Source organism: Dermochelys coriacea, chromosome 3, assembly GCF_009764565.3.
Source record: "Dermochelys coriacea isolate rDerCor1 chromosome 3, rDerCor1.pri.v4, whole genome shotgun sequence".
In the NCBI taxonomy this organism is placed as follows: domain Eukaryota; kingdom Metazoa; phylum Chordata; order Testudines; family Dermochelyidae; genus Dermochelys; species Dermochelys coriacea.
Genome location: NC_050070.1, coordinates 150489740 through 150511399, shown reverse-complemented (window position 1 = coordinate 150511399; position 21660 = coordinate 150489740). Strand labels below are relative to the sequence as shown.

The window sequence follows — 21660 nt, the reverse complement described above, 5'->3', positions numbered from 1 at the left end:
TGCAAAGTGCTTCAAGACTCTTGGAGGCTCTAGAAGTGTTATTATCCTCTCCCTAACCTCTACACATCTGCCTGACCCCAATCTTGGCTTGTCCCCAGCTGCTGTCAGTTGTCACAATGCTACATTTGGGGAGAGAGGCAGGTCTCCCAGGTGGCCAGGACCCATTCCACACACAAGCTTTATAGAGCAATATCAACATCTCAAATTGTACTTGGAATGGAAGAGGAAGCCAATGTCATCTTCGGGGAAACTGGTGTAATGTCCTCTCTAGCTAATACAGCCACATTCTGTGCAACCGGTCCTTTCAAGGCCAGCCCCATGCACAGCATAGTAGAACAATCCAATCCACAAAGCCCGAGGCAAGAATAAACAAACTAGGGAATGGATGCTACTATAGATGGAGATACTATAGGTTGATGCATAACTGGTTGGAAAAATATTCCCAGAGAGTAGTTACCAGTGGTTCACAGTCAAGCTGGAAGGGCATATCAGCGGTGGGGAGAGGGTGTCTCACAGGGATCAGTTATGGATCTGGCTCTGTTCGATATCTTCATCAATGATTTAGATAATGGCATAGAGAGTACACGTATAAAGTCTGAGGACGATACCAAGCTGGAAGGGGTTGCAAGTGCTTTGGAGGATAGGATTAAAATTCAAAGTGATCTGGACAAACTGAAGAAATGTGAAGAAATCTGAAGCAAACAGGATGAAATTCAATAAGGATAAATGCAAAATACTCCACTTAGGAAGGAACAATCAGTTGCACACATACAAAATGGGAAATGACTGCCTAGGAAGGAGCACTGTGGAAAGGGATCTGGGGGTCATAATGGACCACAAGCTAAATACGAGTCAACAGAGTAACATTGTTGCAAAAAAGCAAATATCATTACGGGACGTATTAGCAGGAGTGTTGTAAGCAAGACGCGAGAAGTAATTCTTCTGCTCTACTCCAGTTGAGACTGTATCAGCACGGAGTAATGTGTCCAGTTCTGGGCACCACATTTCAGGAAAGATGTGGACAAATTGCAAAAAGTCCAGGGAAGAGCAACAAAAATGATGAAACATTGAAAAACATGACCTATGAGGAAAGATTGAAAAATTGGGGTTGTTTAGTCTGGAGAAGAGAAGACTGGAGGGATCATGATACTTTTCAAGTACATAAAAGGTTGTTACAAGGTGGGAGAAAAATTGTTCTCCTTAGCCGCTGAGGCTAGGACAAGAAGAAATGGGCTTAAGTTGCAGCAAGGGCAGTTTAGGTTGGACATTAGGAAAAACTTCCTATCCATCAGGGTAGTTAAAGAACTGAAAAATTGCTGAGGGAGGTTGTGGAATCTCTATCATTGGAGATTTTTAAGAGCAGGTTAGACAATCACCCGTCATGGATGGTCTAGATAATATTTAGTCCTGCCATGAGTGCAAGGAACTGGATTAGATGGTCTCTCAAGGTCCCTTCCAGTCCTACAATTCTATAACTGTGGCGAGTACTCAACAGAGAGACAAAAAGAAAAGGAGTACTTGTGGCACCTTAGAGACTAACAAATTTATTAGAGCATAAGCTTTCGTGAGCTACAGCTCACTTCATCGGATGCATTTGCAAATGCATCCGATGAAGTGAGCTGTAGCTCACGAAAGCTTATGCTCTAATAAATTTGTTAGTCTCTAAGGTGCCACAAGTACTCCTTTTCTTTTTGCGAATACAGACTAACACGGCTGCTACTCTAAAACAGAGAGACAGAGATACATGAAAAAAGGTGCTTTTATCCTGCAGCCATGGTGGTCAGTCAGGGACCCAAAAGCACCCACAGATTGAAAACCTCCCTCAGTGAAGGGGCAAGAGCTACTTTCACTATAGCCTCCACACTACTGACACACCAGCATCATCTGTCCTACCAGGGCTGAACTTCAGCCCACTCACTTTCATCCAAGTCTAGGGTACTGAGACAGCAAGGACACTGCACTGTACAGGTCTTTTGTCTGTCACTAGGAGGAGGTCACCAGCCAATGAGACCAAGCCTGACAGCTGTTCCTTCAAGGGAAGCAGACACCTTGCCCTCCTGCAGGGAAATGTCAACTATCACAACCAACAAATGGTCTAACCCACCTCTTTTTCATTTTACTAGCTGTCAGGGGCATAGGTACATCATAACTCCATTTGACAACATGAAATACTCCCCCTAGTCACAACTGGGTTCGGTCCCCTCCAAGTGATATGGATCTACATCATGCTAAATGCAAAGGATAAGATGCTATGATCGTCACTTGGGTAATTTATCATTGAGGGGGGTCCTATGGGATAGCTATAGGCATCAGCTTTTAATCAGGAATATGGTTTTAATGTTACTTTTGTAGCTGCAGAAATATTGTAAGATTCCACTGATTACATACATACATATTTACGCATTCTAACCCCACTAAGTATAGTCCTGAAACTGTAACCCATGGCATGTCATGCAGGTCCAAAGGTATCCCAATTTGGATCTGGTTTCAGAGTAGCAGCCGTGTTAGTCTGTATTTGCAAAAAGAAAAGGAGTACTTGTGGCACCTTAGAGACTAACAAATTTATTTGAGCATAAGCTTTCGTGAGCTACAGCTCACTTCATTGGATGAAGTGAGCTGTAGCTCACGAAAGCTTATGCTCAAATAAATTTGTTAGGCTCCAAGGTGCCACAAGTACTCCTTTTCCATTTGGATCTAACTGTAGAACGAGGGCTTTAAATTATAAGCTCTTTGAGGCCAGGGTTATGTTTATTATTTTTCTGTTTAAATGGAGCTAGAGAACTAGTGAATAATATATACTTGACTGTTAGAATCTCCACACAGAAGGGACTGGTAATTAGATAAATGGGGATACCATGTGATTTACATTTTTAAATGCTAATGGCAATAAAATCAAAGAGGCAATTTAAGCCAAAGCTCCAACACTTCTTGTACAGTTCAGCCCATTAGTAGGATGGAGACACACTGTTGTTAAGAAAGCACTAATTTCAGAACCAATGCCATCTGTACGAAAACTGCCAGCCAATCACATCAAAGTTCTAAGAGCCCCACAAGGCTCTTGGATGCGCCATTCATGCCCCTCAGTCTTCATCAGCTCCCCCTTACCTTTCAAAAAGGCCATACACATGTAGGTTATGTTATAATTCAGCATCAAAAATGTTGTTTTAAAAATATTAAGCGATTTTCCAATACATTGTGGCCAGAAGGGCCATGAGATGTCCCCTAAATACTTTTATTTTATTGCTCACTAAAAATTCGAGTCTTTTAGTATTTTGTTTACAATGTCAAAAGAATAAATTGCATCCAGAATGACAAATCTGAACCAAGCTGGGTTTCAACTCCAAGCCATTTAATAATACATAATACTGTGCACATATCTGGTACTGTACATGGCTCAACATTAGCTAATTCATCCCTGGGGAGGGGAGAGGAGCAGGTCAACACCATGAGATGATGACCCACATTAGCACACCGTGACTTGGAATAAAATTAGACAATGTTGCTATCATTAATGGAAGGAGGGAGGTTAAAATGCACAATTCTCAAGTCACAACAAACAGGAATGGCAGCAGCTCAGGATTCACACCCCAGCTCTGCTAGTTGCCTCCTTTGCTTTTAAGGCAACTTTTTATTTATAGCAGAGCAGCAGGAGAAAGACACCCTGGAAGAAAGTGAGTAGGAGGAAGCGGTGGTGGTGAAGCACTAGTGAAAGGGGTGGGGAGAAGTAAGCAAGGAAATAGCTGAGGTCAGTATGCAGCAGATAAAGGGTTTAGCAGGTGTAATCTAGCTTAAGGTAAAATAATTTCCTTGCACTCTTACTTGGGCTGAGAAGAATAGTTGCCCCATAGAGTCCAAACCAGACAGAGGAAAGAATCTCTGGTGCCTTGGAGTCAGGTCTCTGACAGAGATCCCAGCTGACCCAGCTGTTTGTTAGCTGCACTCACATTGCCTCAGAGCCTTTTCAGTCCAGCTATGCACCATTAAAAAGATCAGACTGATTGACAGACAATGAGCCACTGGACAGAAGCAAGGAAGTCCTTTAGCTCCCTGAAGATGCAGGGTGGATTCAACTTTGACTGAGGAGGACGATGGTGGATTTTGCCTCCAGAGCCAGGATCTTCCAGGCCTCTCTCCCAGGAATATTGTTGCAGTTTGAAGGGCTGCTGCAGAGCCATCTCCAAAGAAGAGCCACTCTGGAGTGGGATTGTAGCATGAAGCAACTTCCCTCAACTACACCTTCCGTCAGGGAGAAGGAAACTGCAGCACTATGAACCAACATCACATCACGCTACCCCACCCCATCAAAAGGGGAGAACAATAAAGCAGCACTCAGCCTCCTCTTGTCATCTTGATACACACACACACACACGGACAGTGAAACCTGTATCAATACTAACATCCAGCGTCAATAGCATGAAAATACAACGTTTCCTCCTTGGCGATTTGCTTTTGACATTGGGGGAGAGTCAGGGAACTGCAAGGAGGCAGAGCTAGGCCAGGTAAAATAAATAAATAAAAAAAATCGCTACAGAAATGGTGAATGAGTCATTGTGTTTATTGCGATGAGGCTAGTGTGTGTCAGCGGGCAGCCCTGGCTACCCTGTATCCTAGCCTCTGAGCCCGTTGCCGGGCTCCGCAAAGGTGTGTGTGTGTGTGTGTGCGGGGGGGGGAAATCACACAAGAGGCAAACGGGGCATTTGCAGGAGCCACTTCCCTAGCGATCCCGCGTCTATTGTTCCGGAGCCCGGCAGGCGGGCTGAGCGACACGCACCCCCCACAGATCTATTGGAAACCGATCCTGGATCGGGGAAGGAGAGAGCCGTTCCCACGGGTGGGGAGAGGTGCACACACGGCTGCTACTCCGAAACACAGAGGGAGACATTCACATTTCCAGGCTGCCTTGGAGACAGGTTCTTGGAGCTGCTGCTGCTGCTGCAGCAGCAAAGGGAAGAAAGGCGGGGGGCGGAGGGAGGGAGGGAGAGAGGGGAAAGGAACGAGCCATTGCAATGCAGTGTCTGCCAGGCTGCTCACTTACCCCAGTGTCAGACACGGACCGGCCCCCCGCTCCTTCTGCTGGACTCCCCAAGGGCTCCAGCTGGCCCCTCCGAAGCAGGGAGGGTGGCCCCGCACTCGCACGCGCACACGGGAGGCACCCCGGCCCCACACCCGCTAAATCTCCTGCTCCAGCCTCCGCCCGGCTCAGCTGGAAGAGCAAGGAGGAGATACGCCGCGAGGGGGGCGTGGCCTCTCCCTGCGCGGGCGGAGCTATTCCGGCGCTGCCCGCCGCCAGTGGCTGATGCGCATGCGCCCCCCCCCCTCTCCTCAGGCGATCGGATCGTTCCTCTCTTTGCCCACACAGGCTCCCCCTTTTGCGCATGCGCGCTGCGGATCGAGCCGTGGAGCCCGCTGCCTGTGAGTGATTGGGGGGGAGCGGGGCGCCCGCCGGCCCCCTGCCGTGCGCGGAGGGCGGGGTGGGGGGAGCCCCGGACTCCTGGGTTCCTCGAGTGACCGCCCCGGGAGGGGCCCGTTCCCTGCGCCACGCGGGGCAGCCAGAGCCGCCCCCCCCCCCGCCCCGGCTGGGACCCCGCCGCTCTCCGGGCAGGGCCGGGGGACCGGGCGGCTTCCCAACTAGTGCGGGGCGCTGCGGTGGCGGGGCGGTGCCCGGCCGCCTGTGGCCTGGGGTGGGCCATGGCCCGCTGCTGCTGCCGCCCCCCCCCCCGGGCTGCCGGCGTGGTGCACAGCAGGGGGCTGCGAGGGGGAGACGGTTCTCGCCATGTGTCCTTAAACCGCACTCGTTCCCCAGCCGAGGCCACCCCCGAGTCTGGCTGCATCTTCCTCTGCACAGCGCCCTGCGCACCCTCGTTTACTGTAGGTGCAGCGTCGCTGTAGATCGGGGTCGTCCAATTATTTTTTTGTCCGGGTCCAAATTTCCAGACTCCAGGGAAAATAACGATTAAAAAAAAAAAGTCAATGAAAAGATTTCAGGGTCTGTTCAAAAGTGTCTGGTGGTCTGGATTTGGCCAGCGGTCCACCTATTGACTGTCCCTCCATGGTCTTCTAGCCTGTCCTCTGTAAGCACAAAGTCTCTGTTTTCCTTTCCTGTCTCAAGAACACATTCACAACTCTCACAGATCTTGGGAGACAGGCCAGTCCTTGCTTACAGACAGCCCCCCAATCTGAAGCAAATACTCACCAGCAACCACACAACAGAACCACTAACCCAGGAACCTATCCTTGCAACAAAGCCCGTTGCCAACTCTGTCCACATATCTATTCAGGGGATACCATCATAGGGCCTAATCACATCAGCCACACTATCAGAGGCTCGTTCACCTGCGCATCTACCAATGTGATATATGCCATCATGTGCCAGCAATGCCCCTCTGCCATGTACATTGGCCAAACTGGACAGTCTCTACGTAAAAGAATAAATGGACACAAATCAGACGTCAAGAATTATAACATTCAAAAACCAGTTGGAGAACACTTCAATCTCTCTGGTCACTCGATCACAGACCTAAGAGTGGCTATACTTCAACAAAAAAGCTTCAAAAACAGACTCCAACGAGAGACTGCTGAATTGGAATTAATTTGCAAACTGGATACAATTAACTTAGGCTTGAATAGAGACTGGGAATGGATGAGTCATTACACAAAGTAAAACTATTTCCCCATGTTTCAGAGTAGCAGCCGTGTTAGTTTGTATTCGCAAAAAGAAAAGGAGTACTTGTGGCACCTTAGAGACTAACAAATTTATTTGAGCATAAGCTTTCGTGAGCTACAGCTCACTTCATCGGATGCATTTGGTGGAAAAAACAGAGGAGAGATTTATATACACACACACAGAGAACATGAAACAATGGGTTTATCATACACACTGTAAGGAGAGTGATCACTTAAGATAAGCCATCACCAACAGCAGGGGGGGGAAGGAGGAAAACCTTTCATGGTGACAAGCAGGTAGGCTAATTCCAGCAGTTAACAAGAATATCAGAGGAACAGTGGGGGGTGGGGTGGGAGGGAGAAATACCATGGGGAAATAGTTTTACCTTGTGTAATGACTCATCCATTCCCAGTCTCTATTCAAGCCTAAGTTAATTGTATCCAGTTTGCAAATTAATTCCAATTCAGCAGTCTCTCGTTGGAGTCTGTTTTTGAAGCTTTTTTGTTGAAGTATAGCCACTCTTAGGTCTGTGATCGAGTGACCGGAGAGATTGAAGTGTTCTCCAACTGGTTTTTGAATTTTATAATTCTTGACGTCTGATTTGTGTCCATTCATTCTTTTATGTAGAGACTGTCCAGTTTGGCCAATGTACATGGCAGAGGGGCATTGCTGGCACATGATGGCATATATCACATTGGTAGATGCGCAGGTGAACGAGCCTCTGATAGTGTGGCTGATGTGATTAGGCCCTATGATGGTATCCCCTGAATAGATATGTGGACAGAGTTGGCAACGGGCTTTGTTGCAAGGATAGGTTCCTGGGTTAGTGGTTCTGTTGTGTGGTGTGTGGTTGCTGGTGAGTATTTGCTTCAGATTGGGGGGCTGTCTGTAAGCAAGGACTGGTCTGTCTCCCAAGATCTGAGAGAGCGATGGCTCGTCCTTCAGGATAGGTTGTAGATCCTTGATGATGTGTTGGAGAGGTTTTAGTTGGGGGCTGAAGGTGATGGCTAGTGGCGTTCTGTTGTTTTCTTTGTTGGGCCTGTCCTGTAGTAGGTGACTTCTGGGTACTCTTCTAGCTCTGTCAATCTGTTTCTTCACTTCAGCAGGTGGGTATTGTAGTTGTAGGAATGCATGATAGAGATCTTGTAGGTGTTTGTCTCTGTCTGAGGGGTTGGAGCAAATGCGGTTCTATCGTAGCACTTGGCTGTAGACAATGGATCGAGTGGTATGATCTGGATGAAAGCTAGAGGCATGTAGGTAGGAATAGCGGTCAGTAGGTTTCCGATATAGGGTGGTGTTTATGTGACCATCGCTTATTAGCACCGTAGTGTCCAGGAAGTGGATCTCTTGTGTGGACTGGTCCAGGCTGAGGTTGATGGTGGGATTGCAAACTGGATACAATTAATTTAGGCTTGAATAGAGACTGGGAATGGATGAGTCATTACACAAAGTAAAACTATTTCCCCATGGTATTTCTCCCTCCCACCCCACCCCCCACTGTTTCTCTGATATTCTTGTTAACTGCTGGAATTAGCCTACCTTGCTTCAGAGTAGCAGCCGTGTTAGTCTGTATTCGCAAAAAGAAAAGGAGAACTTGTGGCACCTTAGAGACTAACAAATTTATTAGAGCATAAGCTTTCGTGAGCTACAGCTCACTTCATCGGATGCATTTGGTGGAAAAAACAGATGCATCCGATGAAGTGAGCTGTAGCTCACGAAAGCTTATGCTCTAATAAATTTGTTAGTCTCTAAGGTGCCACAAGTTCTCCTACCTTGCTTGTCACCATGAAAGGTTTTCCTCCTTTCCCCCCCTGCTGCTGGTGATGGCTTATCTTAAGTGATCACTCTCCTTACAGAGTGTATGATAAACCCATTGTTTCATGTTCTCTGTGTGTGTATATAAATCTCTCCTCTGTTTTTTTCCACCAAATGCATCCGATGAAGTGAGCTGTAGCTCACGAAAGCTTATGCTCTAATAAATTTGTTAGTCTCTAAGGTGCCACAAGTACTCCTTTTCTTTTTGCGAATACAGACTAACATGGCTGCTACTCTGAAACCTGTACTAAACCCTGCAGCCTCTCAGTTACACCTGTCATGGCCCGTCCTTGTAACCTTTCTGGAGCTCAAGGGACACTTAACTCAGGTTTAGATAGTGCTTGGTGAGGCCATCCTGGTTATGCTTTTGTATTACACTAGTGCCTCCAGTCCCCAACCAAAACGGCGGCCATTATTTTAGTACTGTACAGACATAATAATAGCCAATCCCTGCCTCAATAAGCTTACAATATAACTAGAAAAGTCAGCCAATGGGTATGTCTAGGCTAGACTCTTTCAGTAGTCTGGCTCCTATACACCACGTGTATTACAACTTACAAAATTTGTTCTTGAGAACATAAGAATGGCCATACTGGGTCAGACAAATGGTCCATCTAGCCCAGTCTCCTGTCTTCTAACAGTGGCCGATGCCAGATGTTTCAGAGGGAATGAACAGAAGAGAGAATCATCAAGTAATCCATCCCTGGTCTCCCGTTCCCAGCTTCTGGCAAACAAAGGTTAGGGACTTTACTCTTAAGGATCAACAAAGGGCAATGTTTCTCAAACGATGTGACCTTCAGGAAAGTAGTTGAAAATGTTATTGCAGTCTAATGCAAAGAAAAACTTGCTCCCTCACTCCTGGCACACCTTTCAGGGTACAGTATACTTCCCTCCCCAAACATTATTTATGTTTAGTCTTCTTAGCATCAGTGCATTTTTACTCTTACAGTAAATGAATAGGTTTCAGAGTAGCGGCCGTGTTAGTCTATATTCGCAAAAACAAAAGGAGTACTTGTGGCACCTTAGAGACTCTAAGGTGCCACAAGTACTCCTTTTCTTTTTAGTAAATGAATAGGAGTTCTAAATACCCCCTCTAAGTAAGGAGCCACCAGCCTGAAAGGGTGAGAAACATTGGCCTCAGGTAATTCATAGAATCATAGGGCTGGATCTAGACCATCCCTGACAGGTATTTGTTTAAACTGCTCTTAAAAATAGCCAATGATGGAGGTTCCTTGACCTCCCTAGACAATTTATTTCTGTGCTTAACCACTCTCACAGGAAGTTCTTCCTAAAGTGCAACCTAAACCTCCCTTGCTGCAATTTAAGCCCATTGCTTCTTGTCCTAGCCTCACAAGTTAAGGAGAACATTTTTTCTTCCTCCTCCTTGTAACAACCTTTGGGATATGCAGAGTTAATTAGGTTGATTAGTACCCTGGTTAGCTTAACCTGGGTGTGAGCAGCCACAGTGCAAAGCCATACCCAAATTACTGTGCCCTCCCTAGTGCTGCACTCACGTGGGTGTATCACTAGGACTTCTGGGGCCATGCCACATGGTTCTTTGTGCTGTAGTATGCTGAGCCTGTCCGATTCCATCCCAATGAATTGTGGAAGAATTTGTCTGCCTTTGGAGGGAATTGTGAGAAGGCATCAGAGGACTATCAGCTCACACGCTTTGCAGGGAGGATTAAATCATTTGAGCGCTATCAGCCTGAATGAAAATGGAACCCAGATTCTTACTCATACCTCCAGCTGTGCCAGCTAGCCTGTGTTGAAAGTACCACCAAACTTTGGGAGACAGGATTCTGTATGTTGATAGGAGGGGATTGGGGCAGCACCCATGTAAATGTCTGGGCCAACTGCAGTGAAGACATACCCGCAGGCAGTTAATGCAAGGTGGTAAATGTCTGGTGAAGACGAGCACAAAGAATCTAAGGTGAAATGGACGAAGACAGTTTTACATCAAGATAGCTATTTCTCAGTAAAATCCCAGTGGAGACAAAGCACAGATAACTTTTACCTTGATGTAGCCAGTAGAGGTCAGCCCTATACCCCGACCTGGGATTGACCTCAACTAGCTACCTTAGAGTAAAAACTAGCTTGGTCTGCACCAAGATTTTACATTGAGACAGCTGACTCAGTTAGCTATCTCAGGGTAAACAACCTCCGCCCCCTTTTGCTATGAAGACAGCCACGGTTGGATAACAGGTCAGTGGTAGAACTGGGAATAGACCCAGTCTTCTGATTTCCTGTTTGTTCTGTCCACTAGATCTCACTAATCTTTAAAAGAGATAAGTTTGTTTTGAGATTTGAGGTGTATATATGTGCATGTGCACGCTCTGTGGGGACTAGAAAGCAAAATCCAGTAATGCAGGTTAATGTTTGCACTCCCAAAAGGTTTTAGTGGGAATTTTACTATGAAAAGGTTTTGAGGCATCTATAGCACTAAAAAGAAAGGCCTGAATTTCAATTTGGAACACTTCAGTGTCTTTATTTTTTTCCCTGGTTAATTATGATCCTGAGAACCAATTCGAAATTCTTGTGATTCACTTGGAAACTATGCAAAAGTAGAATTGTTCCTTCTTAAAACACAGGTATAATGAGTTTCTGTTATTGCCTTGAACCAATAAATACTCTGGTTAGTAATCAGTCCTAGTAATAAAACTTGAATTCTAGAAGAATTAAGTCCCTCTGTGTGAGTTCTGGCCTCTATAGTCTGTCATTAATGTAAAACCAATTATGCCTTTGTAATGAATATCTCCTGTGTTTTTAATACACACAAGCTCTTAATCACATCTCGTTATTTCTGAAGAAAACTCTGAATTGGTTGCGCCCCTATAGCTCACAGTTGGCTCTTGTAGAGCAGGTTGGCAGACATTCTATAAATAAACCATACACTGCTGCTGCAGGTTCAGACATTTGCATTGTGCATATCATCTTGAGTTCATTGCCTTCATTTTAATGATGAATGAAGAAATCATTTCAAATCTGTATGTCCTAGTGCCCAGAATTTGACTTTTTTCCAGTCTCAGTTTGAAAGACTGCTCAGGCTAGACCCTGCTAAACTAACTGAGATAAGATTGCTACAATTAAGAGTGGTTTCAGAGTAGCAGCTGTGTTAGTCTGTATTTGCAAAAGAAAAGGAGGACTTGTGGCACCTTAGAGACTAACAAATTTATTTGAGCATAAGCTTTCGTGAGCTACAGCTCACTTCATCCAATGAAGTGAGCTGTAGCTCACGAAAGCTTATGCTCAAATAAAACTGTTAGTCTCTAAGGTGCCATAAGTCCTCCTTTTCTTTTTACAATTAAGAGTGAGAAAGATATTTTCCCCTGGTTTTTCTGTTGTGTTTTGTGAATTTAACAGCAATTTTGTATTTAGTTGGTTTCTGTGTTTGCCCTTTCACCTAGTAACAGGGGACAGGAAAAAAAGTTATAAATAGGAAAATGTGACTGAAACTACAAACATTCCCAGGGGACTTGGAAGCAGGTGGTTAACTCATTTTTAAAACTGACTACATTTCAAGTTAATTGTGTCCCTTAAAAGTGGATGTTCTGGCCTCTTGTTTTAAAATTTCTTTTAATCCTATAGTGAGCTAATGTGCCATTAGTAAACAGTTTTGCAGAGTGCTTTCCAATTTGTCTCTGGGTGCTTTTATCACTTGAATTGAGCTTTAGAAATGTATGTAGTAATCACGGTGACTGTCTATACAGAGTACACCTGCAATGGGCATTAAGGTTTTATCACCCAAAATGGAGTTGAGGGGAGAGGTGGTCTTGCAACATGTTGCTAAAGTGGGGGGGGGGGAGGAAGGCCACCTTTCCTATTGGCAGACTCACAAATGAAGTTAAGAGAATTTGAAGACTCAAGTCTTGTTTCCCATGTGGGTTGAGTCCTGAAGAAGGTACTCAGCAACTTGTGGATTGTTTGGCTTCCTTTGGGAGTAAACACGCATGGTCACTGCTATTATTTTAGTGGTAAGATGTCCTCAGATCATACTAGTTAATGAGACAGCCCGTGCGTGTTAGATAAAATATTCTGGGTTGGCCACTTTCTGTTCAGTGGAGTGGAATATTCCAGAACTGTAGTGTATTTGCTTCTGTTGGAAAACGCATGCATTTGCAAAATTAATAAAACACATCTTTATTGCCTCGTGGAGAGGGGGTTTTAATACGGCACTTGAAAATGCTACAGTGCATAAATAGCCTTCAGTGGTTTGTGACCAATGAACGGTTCCTCTTTCTGTGCAGTGTTTGAGCTTTGTGTAAGTCTGCTGAAGGCCTGTTGAAGTGGGGAGAATGCTGCAATACACTTGAGAATGGAATGTTTACTGCAGTGGGTTATTGCACATTCAGACTTAATCAGTATTTGTTTCTAGGAATTGTGTCACTTTGGTGAGCGAATATTTGATTAACTTCTTTTTTTTTTTTTTTTTTTTTTTTCCTAAAACTTATTCTGAAAAAAAATTGGTCAGATTGGGGGAAGATGGGTAAAAGAGCTTCAAGGTCTTGGATTTACAGAGTTGGACCCTCTCAATATGAAATAAAAGTCATTGCTAGAGTTTAGCTGCAGCCATGTGACCTAAATTAGAAAGGATGGATTTAACGTGTAGACATCGTTTAAGTGCTCTAGACATGTTGCTGTGTTGCAGTGCTGTGATCATTTCTGTGACAAGAAGCACCTCTTGTCATATAAACTCTATAATGTATGAAATTGGCTTTTGGATTGGTGGCTATCTCGAGTCTTAGTTTTGGGCAGTGGCCGTGACAAAGATGGTACAAATGTTAGTCTACATGAAAACTGGCCTTTTCTGTACTAGCACGAATGAGTCAACAATCAGAAGAATGTTAATATTTAAATATTAAACAGTAATATTCTCTTTCCTTTCTCCAATATTATAAAGCACCCTCATGTGCTGATTGGGCAATCGCAGCTACAGGTGAGTGGCTCTTGGAAGTACCCAAAGGAACAATAATTGCATTGTATAAGGCTTGAGAGAAGCTGGGAAGAACCTCTTACAAACGCACCACAAAGCGCCGAAACATGGACAGAAATGACACTGGAAAGCAAACTTAAGAAGAAAACTAAGTTAATTTGTTATTCACACGTTTGCGGTTACTGCTCTAATAGAATGTGCCAGATGCTGTTGTCTCCACTCTGGTCCACTTTGAAGATTTGCCAGCATGTGGTAACAGCTCTCTGGAGTGTTGAAGTGTTCTGTGCTGCAACTGGTGGGATGGATTTTAGTGCTTTATAATGACTGTTAAACCAGCATTAAACCAGGCTTTTAATACTTAGCGTTCACATACCGCCATACAGACAGTAAAAAATTAATCTGCCCCTTGGAGTTAAGATGGAGACACTAAGGCAGAGAGGATAAATGACTTCTTAAAGGCTACACAGAGTATATTGGAGCTGTGTCTAAACTTGGGAGTGTCTGACACCCAATACAATAGACCAAAAAACAGCTTATCTGCTGGGCTCTTGCTGCCAGTGGTCTAAATTTTCATTTCCTTGGGAAGTTTGGAAATGCTGATATTAGCCAAACAAATTGAATATCTGATTTACTGTTCATACAGTATTAAGTGCAAAGTGTGTTTCACTGCATGAGCTGAATTGTGGGGCCATTTCAGCTCAAAGGGAAAGTTAAGGCAAGTGGAATGTGATGGGGAAGAGGGATGGAAGAGTTTCTCAGCATTGCTATAAAGATGGAATACTGATCACACAAAGTTCTTGAACACTGTCCACTTTAACAGAGCAGAAGCTATCTTGTGTCAGTGGCTGCGTAATCTCATTCCACACAGAGGATTTGGGGTTAGAAATATCCAAGGGCTTTTTGTGAGCCAGTGAATATCCAGTGAAATGCTCAGTGTTTTCCAGGAGTTCACCACTGATGACAATTTGTGGGAGAAGGGGGGCAACTTGTGCTGGGGCAGTCTAGTGGAGAACCTTAGTCTTCCCAATGTTGAGGGAAAGTTCCAGGCTATGATAGGCACCTGATAAAAGATCTGGACTGCAAGTCACCCTCAGTGTGCACGAGGATAGAACTGTCGTCAGCATACTGACGGTCAGTAATAACAGTCCTGGTGACCTTAGTTTTAGAATGAAGACACCGCAGTTGAAGAACTCGTCGTCCATGCAATACTCAATCCCAATTCCAGAAGAAAGGTCATGAATAAGAATCAAGATCACAGCAAGATAGATGGAAAAAAGGTTTGGGGGCAATAACAGCCCTGCTTAACCAGTTATGGTAAGAGGACCGAGGAAACGCTACAAGGACACCCTGGAAGTATATCTTAAGAAGGGAGGCATTGACCCCACGAATTGGGAAGAGCTGGCTGCCAATAGACTGCTATGGCTTGCATCATACATCAAGCCTCAGCCCGTTTTGAAGAGAGTCGCCTTGCTCAAGAGGCTGAGGAATGGCAGAGGAGGAAGGAAAGGGTACAGCATCCCGGCCAGCAGTTGTGCTGTCTCCAAACAACCACCTGCCGTATATATGGAAAAACCTGTAGAGCACTGATTGGACCCCTCAGCCATCTGAAGTCTCATCAATGACTTTTTTCCCCTGGCAGACATAATCCTCGTATGGAAGGATAACTGTTGCTGAAGAATAGCAAATTTAGAATTTAAGTAGACAGCATGGTACAGGAAATGGGCAGACAGGCACTGGTATTTCTCACTGATGCAATCTGTCGGAAAGATCCATGGCTTGTGTTAGACACAGGCTCTGGAGGTAGTGAGAGTAACATGTAAACGCTCATGTATGTGCTTAGTTTTGCTTCCATTAGTCAAATAAAGCATATATAGGAGTGTTAGCAAAACTGAGGACAAAATCTCTCTCTTCACTGCCAGGAAAGTTGTGCTTGTTTACGGTGAGGTAACTGAAGCTATTTTGCTGTAAAATCCTAATGGAGTCAAGGCATACATAGTCTTAACCTTCATGTAGCTAGGGAAAGTTACTTTATCTCCCTGCCATAGTTGAGCTTGCCTAGCTACATAAAAGTAAAAACTACAGAGTCTTGTTTTTGCTAGTATTTCACAGTGAGATCGCTAATATGTATTAGCGCTCTTGCTATAAAAACACATCCTTTTTGGCAGTGAAGATGGTCACCCTAGGAATAGTGGAGGGGAACTCGGGCAAAATGTTAAGAAATATTGCTAATTTATTCCAGGTTCTGTTCTCTTCACCCCCCCCTGCCCCCCGAGGTTTTCTTTTGCTTTTTTTCTTTGCCACAAAAAAATCACACTTCCAATGTGGTAAGCCTCTTATTCAAAACCTACCCACGTGAGGCCACTTGCAGCACAGTTAAAAATACATGCTATATTGTGTGAGTGTTGGTGCAGAAGTGCTGCGGCAGGTTTTTTCAGATAGTCCTTAAAATGTGCCAGTATGTAGAACATGGCCCCAAGGTTATCAGAACTGGCTAAAAGAAAAGTGGCAACTGTATTTTAAGGGTTACTTCAGGAAGGAGAGAGGCAGAAGGGAGCCTTGTTGGAAAGAGTTCAGTTAATCTGTATGGTCATAGATACAAAGAAATAGAAGCACCTAAAATATAGGCCCTGTAGAAAGTCAGGGAATCTAGTTTTGTTAACATTTTGGTATCTGATAAATTCCTGCCCAAGTCTTTACAAAAGGCTATAATGAGGTTGGAATGCTGCAAGGAGTTAAGAATAGCAATACTACTCAAAACTGTGGCTCCAGAAAGAACTACTTAGGTTACAGGAGATTGTTTCCTGTGGGCACCGCAGGCCAAGAAATATTGCCTGAAGTAGTATTGGGGTCTAGAAACAAGCTGAGAAATGCCTGCTGCTTGCTAAGATTTGGAACACCATTGATCAGTGGCAGTTGGAGCTTCTTCGTTCCTTTCATGTTCTATAGTGACTTGCCTCCTTCAATCCACAAACCCACAGAATTTATATCGAAACCTGCGTTAAAGGAATCAGAATTTTCTTTGGCCTTTTTTTGGAGAGAATTTTAGTAGCTGTTAATGGTCGAGTAAAGTGTCTTACATAGTGACTATGTTCTCTCCATGCATGCCCACAATTCCCAAAAAAATGGGTACATGGCTTGCATTAAGAGGGAAAAGGCACTAAAATGATATATTTCCCCTTAAGTAGAAAACTGCACTGCAATGATATTGAACATGCTGCCTATGCGTTATGTCTGAGTTGTACTGACCGTCAGATTCAAACAAGGACTGTTGCTCTGGTTTGTACAATGCTGAGGATGCTGTCAGTACTCAAGTAATGTATGCCCAGCAGTGCAATGTACTATACATTCCAGATGTGTCTTTTGGGTTCCAGCCTATGATTTACCTTTTTTAAAAAACTGAAATCAGTACTATCCAATTTCCAGAATCCATAATTCTCTTGTTTCTCATGCAGAGCTTGTTACCAGAATCTCAATGGCTTTCTTGAGTAGGCGGCTGGGCTTGCTGTTAACACAAATAAACAGAGTGGTCGAGCAGCGGCACTTCAGGTACTTTTCAAATACTGCGAGCAGCTTTTAGTGAAAGCCTGTTGTTGTTGTTTTTAAACTGTTTTTTGTATTTAAAGGGACATTGTTAAGTAGGTCAAACACAAAAGGTCATGATTCTAATTCTATAAAAACAGTGTAAGAGAAAAATTGTCATTACAGTCCATGAAAAGCCATTCAAAAGATTGCTTAAGCAATCCAAACACAACAGCGTATGCTGGTGCCTGACAATCAAGACGTGATATTGGCTGTTGCCCTGATCCAGTGATCAGATATTGTGCCTGTGTGCTGAGTAGGTTTCAGAGTCTTCCTGTGCCCATCTGATTGCAGGATCAGGGCTTCGGAGCAGAAGTTAAAACTGCTTTGTTACTGTTGCCAGCTGAATGAAATGCAGAAAAGATGATAAAAAGCCCCATGTGGTGAAAAGTCAGTTACATGCTTAGAATTCTTTTAGTGTTAATTGTATGGTATTTAGACCAAAAATAATTTTAAAAATTCTTTTCTTGTATCTTGACAGTGTCCTATACGTTGTTTACTTTTAATTTAAAGGTTTCAGAGTAGCAGCCGTGTTAGTCTGTATTCGCAAAAAGAAAAGGAGTACTTATGGCACCTTAGAGACTAACATTTATTAGAGCATAAGCTTTCGTGCATCCGATGAAGTGAGCTGTAGCTCACGAAAGCTTATGCTCTAATAAATTTGTTAGTCTCTAAGGTGCCACAAGTACTCCTTTTCTTTTTAATTTAAAGTGCCTGTTCCTGCCTCTAGGCATTTATTGATTAGCTTCACATATGCAATGCACTGACTAGCCTTTAGGACCTTGATCCTGCAATATGCTCTGTGAGGGTATGTGGAGCCACCAACACAGGTCTCATTGCAGGATTGATTAGAAACTTAGTTTGCAGGGGGGATTAGTGTTTTAAATTGACTCGCTTTTTAGTCATTCACGTCACACCCATCACTGTAGTATCTGGGCTCAGTGTATCTTAGGCAAATAAAGACAATTTCCTTATAAAAGGAGCTTCGTTCCTCCCCTCTTTAGTGCCATGGGCTACATTTATATGGACATCCGGAATAAGGACCACTGACTCCCACTTACACTGGGGTAAATGAGGGCAGAATTTGTCCCCAAGACTTTTAAAAGGATTGTGACAAAAAGGTGTTGATGTTAGATAACTGGGAAACTGAGAGGCTCTGGAGCCATGTGGTGCTAACAATATGAGGCTGTACCCATTCTGTGGGGACTGTCTTCTTGTTCTGGGTTTGTGCAGCACTGCTCTTTGAAATGCCAATTTCTGTTTAAATCGGTACAAGTGAGTGCTGCACTTGATAAGCCAGGGAGTTTGCGTGCCACTCCTTGTAGAGGCCTGGAGGGGGGCAAAGTTGTGTGCACATACTCCCCATCTTCAAGAGGGAGTGAGGGATCTAGATGTTGTGATTTAGTTACTGTACAATTTATACTCTATAAAACTAGAAAGAACCTGAGTGGATAGGCTGGCCTTTCATCCTGAACTACTTTGAGTGGTCATTATGTAATTCAGAAACAAACTACTGGGTTGATGTCTACCAGCAATCAGATCAGTATGGGCCTAAGGGGTCTGGTGAAGTGGATTTGAACAGGGTCCTTGTAGTGGTGAGAGACTTTCCTAGATTTGGTCTTCTTTGAATGGGGCCAATAAACCACTTCAAATTTGATATTTTAAAAACTAATTCAAAAAAAAAACAAACTTATTTTAAAGTGAGGTTCTACTCTGAAAAGTGAACATGTAAAAATGACCCCTTACTGTAAAGATCTGCCCTGTTCTCCCTGAGTATATTCAGAATCAGATCTGCTGATTTAACAAACACATTTGTACTTCTTTTTATTCTTGTTAGTCCCGTGGAGCCAGTATAGCTAAGAGAATCCAACTCACGCTCTGTTCTTTTGAGTCATGAAGAGAATTTTCTACTAAGTGACACCTGTGCACATTCGCGGAAGGCAGTGGGACTTCACAGGTGTCTCTGAAGGGAGAATTTATTCTGCAGAACCTTTATTACTAATGAGGACATGCAAGAAACAAAGAGCCCAGCTTGATTCTCAGGGTATGGCTAGACTTGCAGATGTAGAGCGCTGGGAGTTAAACCACTCTCGGAGAGCGCAGCAGGGAAAACGCCACAACTGTTTACAGCATCAGCTGCAAATGCACTGGCGTGGCCACATTAGCAGTTTTTGCAACGCCACAAAGAGCAGTGCATTGTGATAGCTATCCTAGCGTGCAAGTGGCTGCAACGTGCTTTTCAAGTGGGGTGGGGTGGGGTGGAGTGTGACAGGGAATGTGTCGTGTGTATGGGGGGGAGAGAGTGGGTTTTTGGGGATGAGTGTGTGTGAGCATGCTGTCTTGTAAACTCAGACAGCAGCAGGCCCCTCTGCCCCCCCCCCCACTCTCGGAAAGCAGCATTCCACAGTAATGGTTGCCATGTCCTGGAGCAGATAAGCATACCGGCTATCAGAAACAGAGCTTTGAAAGGGGATATCCGCATTCCTGCAGCTGATTTCAAAACAATGACCAGAGTGGCCACTTGACTTCAGGGGATTATGGGACGTTTCCGGAGGCCAATAACAGTGTGGTAATGCAACACCTCGTTCACAATGATACCGGGGCGTTTCAGCCTGGGTGCAGCAAGCTTGGGGCGTTTCAGCCTGGGTGCAGCAAGCTTTATGCTTCTTGTGGAGGTGGATTACCAGGAGCGCTCCAGCTGCAGAGTCCAGATGCTCTATGTGCCTTGCCAGTGTGGACATGTCGGGAGTTAGAGCGTCCGGAGTGCTTTAATGCGCTCTAACATGCAAGTGTAGCCAAGCCCTCAGATCCCTGGTGCTGTTTGTAGCACTGACCAAAAAAACAAAACAAAATCCTTTCACTTGTAAACTGAACACATTGCATCTGGAGGTTTTAAAGGGTGCAATCAACGGGAGGCTCCACAACATCATGTTTTAAAGTCACATTTCAGAGTAGAGTGGCCTTTTGACTCCCTGTTTGCATGAATAATTTATTTACATTTAGTAAATTGTATGTGAAACCCAAAGTAGCACCTGACTTTCAAAGAACATTTTGCACGCAGTAGATGTGTCACTAGTATGGTATGTATTTCTCACTGACTCCTTATCACTGGCTTATGTAACAGCTTGATGCTGTGCTGGGCTTTGCCCTTGATCCCCAAGGATTGTTTAAGAAGCTCTGTCTAGCATTCTTACTTTTCTTTTGCCAGCATCTCTGGAGCATGCAGTGCGATACAGAAACTGACCCGCGTGCGAGTGGTGGACAACAGTGCCTTGGGGAACACACCGTACCATCGGCCGCCCAAATGCATCCATGTGTATAACAAGACTGGAGTTGGGAAAGTGGGGGATAAAATTCTACTGGCTATCAAAGGAGAAAAGAAAAAGGCTTTAATTGTAGGTCACAGGATGCCTGGCCCTTGCATGACGCCTAGATTTGATTCCAACAATGTGGTGCTCATCGAAGACAATGGAAACCCAACAGGGACTAGAATAAAAACCCCAATACCCTTGATACTGCGGAAGCGCGAAGGAGAGTTCTCTAAAGTGTTGGCCATTGCCCAGCACTTAGTGTGAAGACTAAGAAAGGTCTCAGGCTGTCCTGTGTCATGGGCTTTGAAACAGTAAGTGTTCCACATGGTTCCACTTAACCTAGAAGAGGATCCAAGGAGAATTGAGGTTCGTCAGGAGACTTGTCTTCTACTCGTGAATTAAGATCTACAGCTGAATAAAAGATTTTTAAGACAATGAGTATTTTTTTTTATTGCTTTGGCAAAACCATCTCAAAGGATGTGATGCAGTTAGAAAATCAAACTGTTTTAGATGAACCCTTCCCTGCCTGTGGTGTTAACCTGACCCAAGATCATTAACACTTAATATGTTAAAACTCTAACTTGCTTTGCCCATTTATACTGGTTTTTTACTCTTTTGCATTTCTCAGTTCTGGTGACTTGCGTGTTGAGAATGTGTTTTGTGATGAGTAACACACAAATAAGTGCAGTTCCTGCCCCCAAGATCTTGCAAGTCTAAATGACCCAGATAAGACACAGGGGGAGACCCAGAGAAAAGTATATGATTGAAATGAAATGTTGGAGTGCTACAGGCATTTGAGTGATAGGCTAGTCTCTGTGGACCTTGCAGAAAAAAACAGGTCTTCAGGAGGGATTGTAGTGAGGACAGTGTTAGGGGACTGCTCACATTGGTAGTGAGAAGTTGCTCCATGTTTGCAGGCACCCCAAAATGAGGTGAAGAGGTGAGAACTGGAGAGGAAACAAATGGGGGCATGAGGCAATGTGATAAGATCTGAGATGCAAGCCAGGACTCAGGTGAGTAGGATCTTGTAGGGAAGGATAAGAAATGTATGTGTGAGCCAGTGGAAGGCTTTGGAAATAACTAGTCAGTTTCATTTTCTGGATCTCTTCACTAGCTCCTGGGTTCGAGTTGCAAACACCGCTGGGGAAGGCTTATATTCAGTCTGTTTCTTGAGTGTGTTTCAACCTAATATTTTTCATTTTTAAAAAAACACAACACAAAGGTTGAGTTTAAACTAGACCCAGTCTCTTTTAGAAAACTTCCCTTTAAATCCTTTCAAGTTTCTTTTTGCACCTCCACACTTTCTGCTCTCCAGGTCCTCAGCCTTGTGGCGAAAGGGAAGAGAAGACTCTAGCTTT

The 21660-nt window shown here is 44.2% G+C and overlaps 2 protein-coding genes across 5 annotated transcripts in view; one reads left to right on the top strand and one right to left on the bottom strand.

Annotated features, from left to right (window-relative positions):
* The window catches only part of TMEM63B (transmembrane protein 63B), an 89085-nt gene extending 83772 nt beyond the window's left edge, over positions 1-5313 (bottom strand). Inside the window, exon 1 of one of the 2 annotated variants that reach the window (XM_038395339.2) lies at positions 5036-5313. The gene's annotated coding sequence lies outside the window, so the exon portion shown is untranslated. The remainder of the gene's footprint in view (positions 1-5035) is intronic. The other variant, XM_038395341.2, reaches the window with a different exon arrangement.
* On the top strand, positions 5285-20737 carry MRPL14 (mitochondrial ribosomal protein L14). 3 transcript variants are annotated; one of them, XM_038397633.1, is made up of 4 exons: positions 5361-5412; positions 13380-13415; positions 16865-16958; positions 20200-20737. In XM_038397633.1, the coding sequence occupies exons 1-4, from the start codon at positions 5376-5378 to the stop codon at positions 20564-20566; spliced, it is 534 nt and encodes a 177-aa protein (XP_038253561.1). In that variant the 5' UTR covers positions 5361-5375; the 3' UTR covers positions 20567-20737. The 3 variants fall into 3 exon arrangements, with proteins under 3 accessions (XP_038253562.1, XP_038253561.1, XP_043367512.1); XM_038397634.2 differs by lacking the exon at positions 13380-13415 and having other exon boundaries at positions 5285-5412; XM_043511577.1 differs by lacking the exons at positions 5361-5412; positions 13380-13415 and adding an exon at positions 13602-13707.
* Positions 20738-21660: the final 923 nt, after the last annotated feature.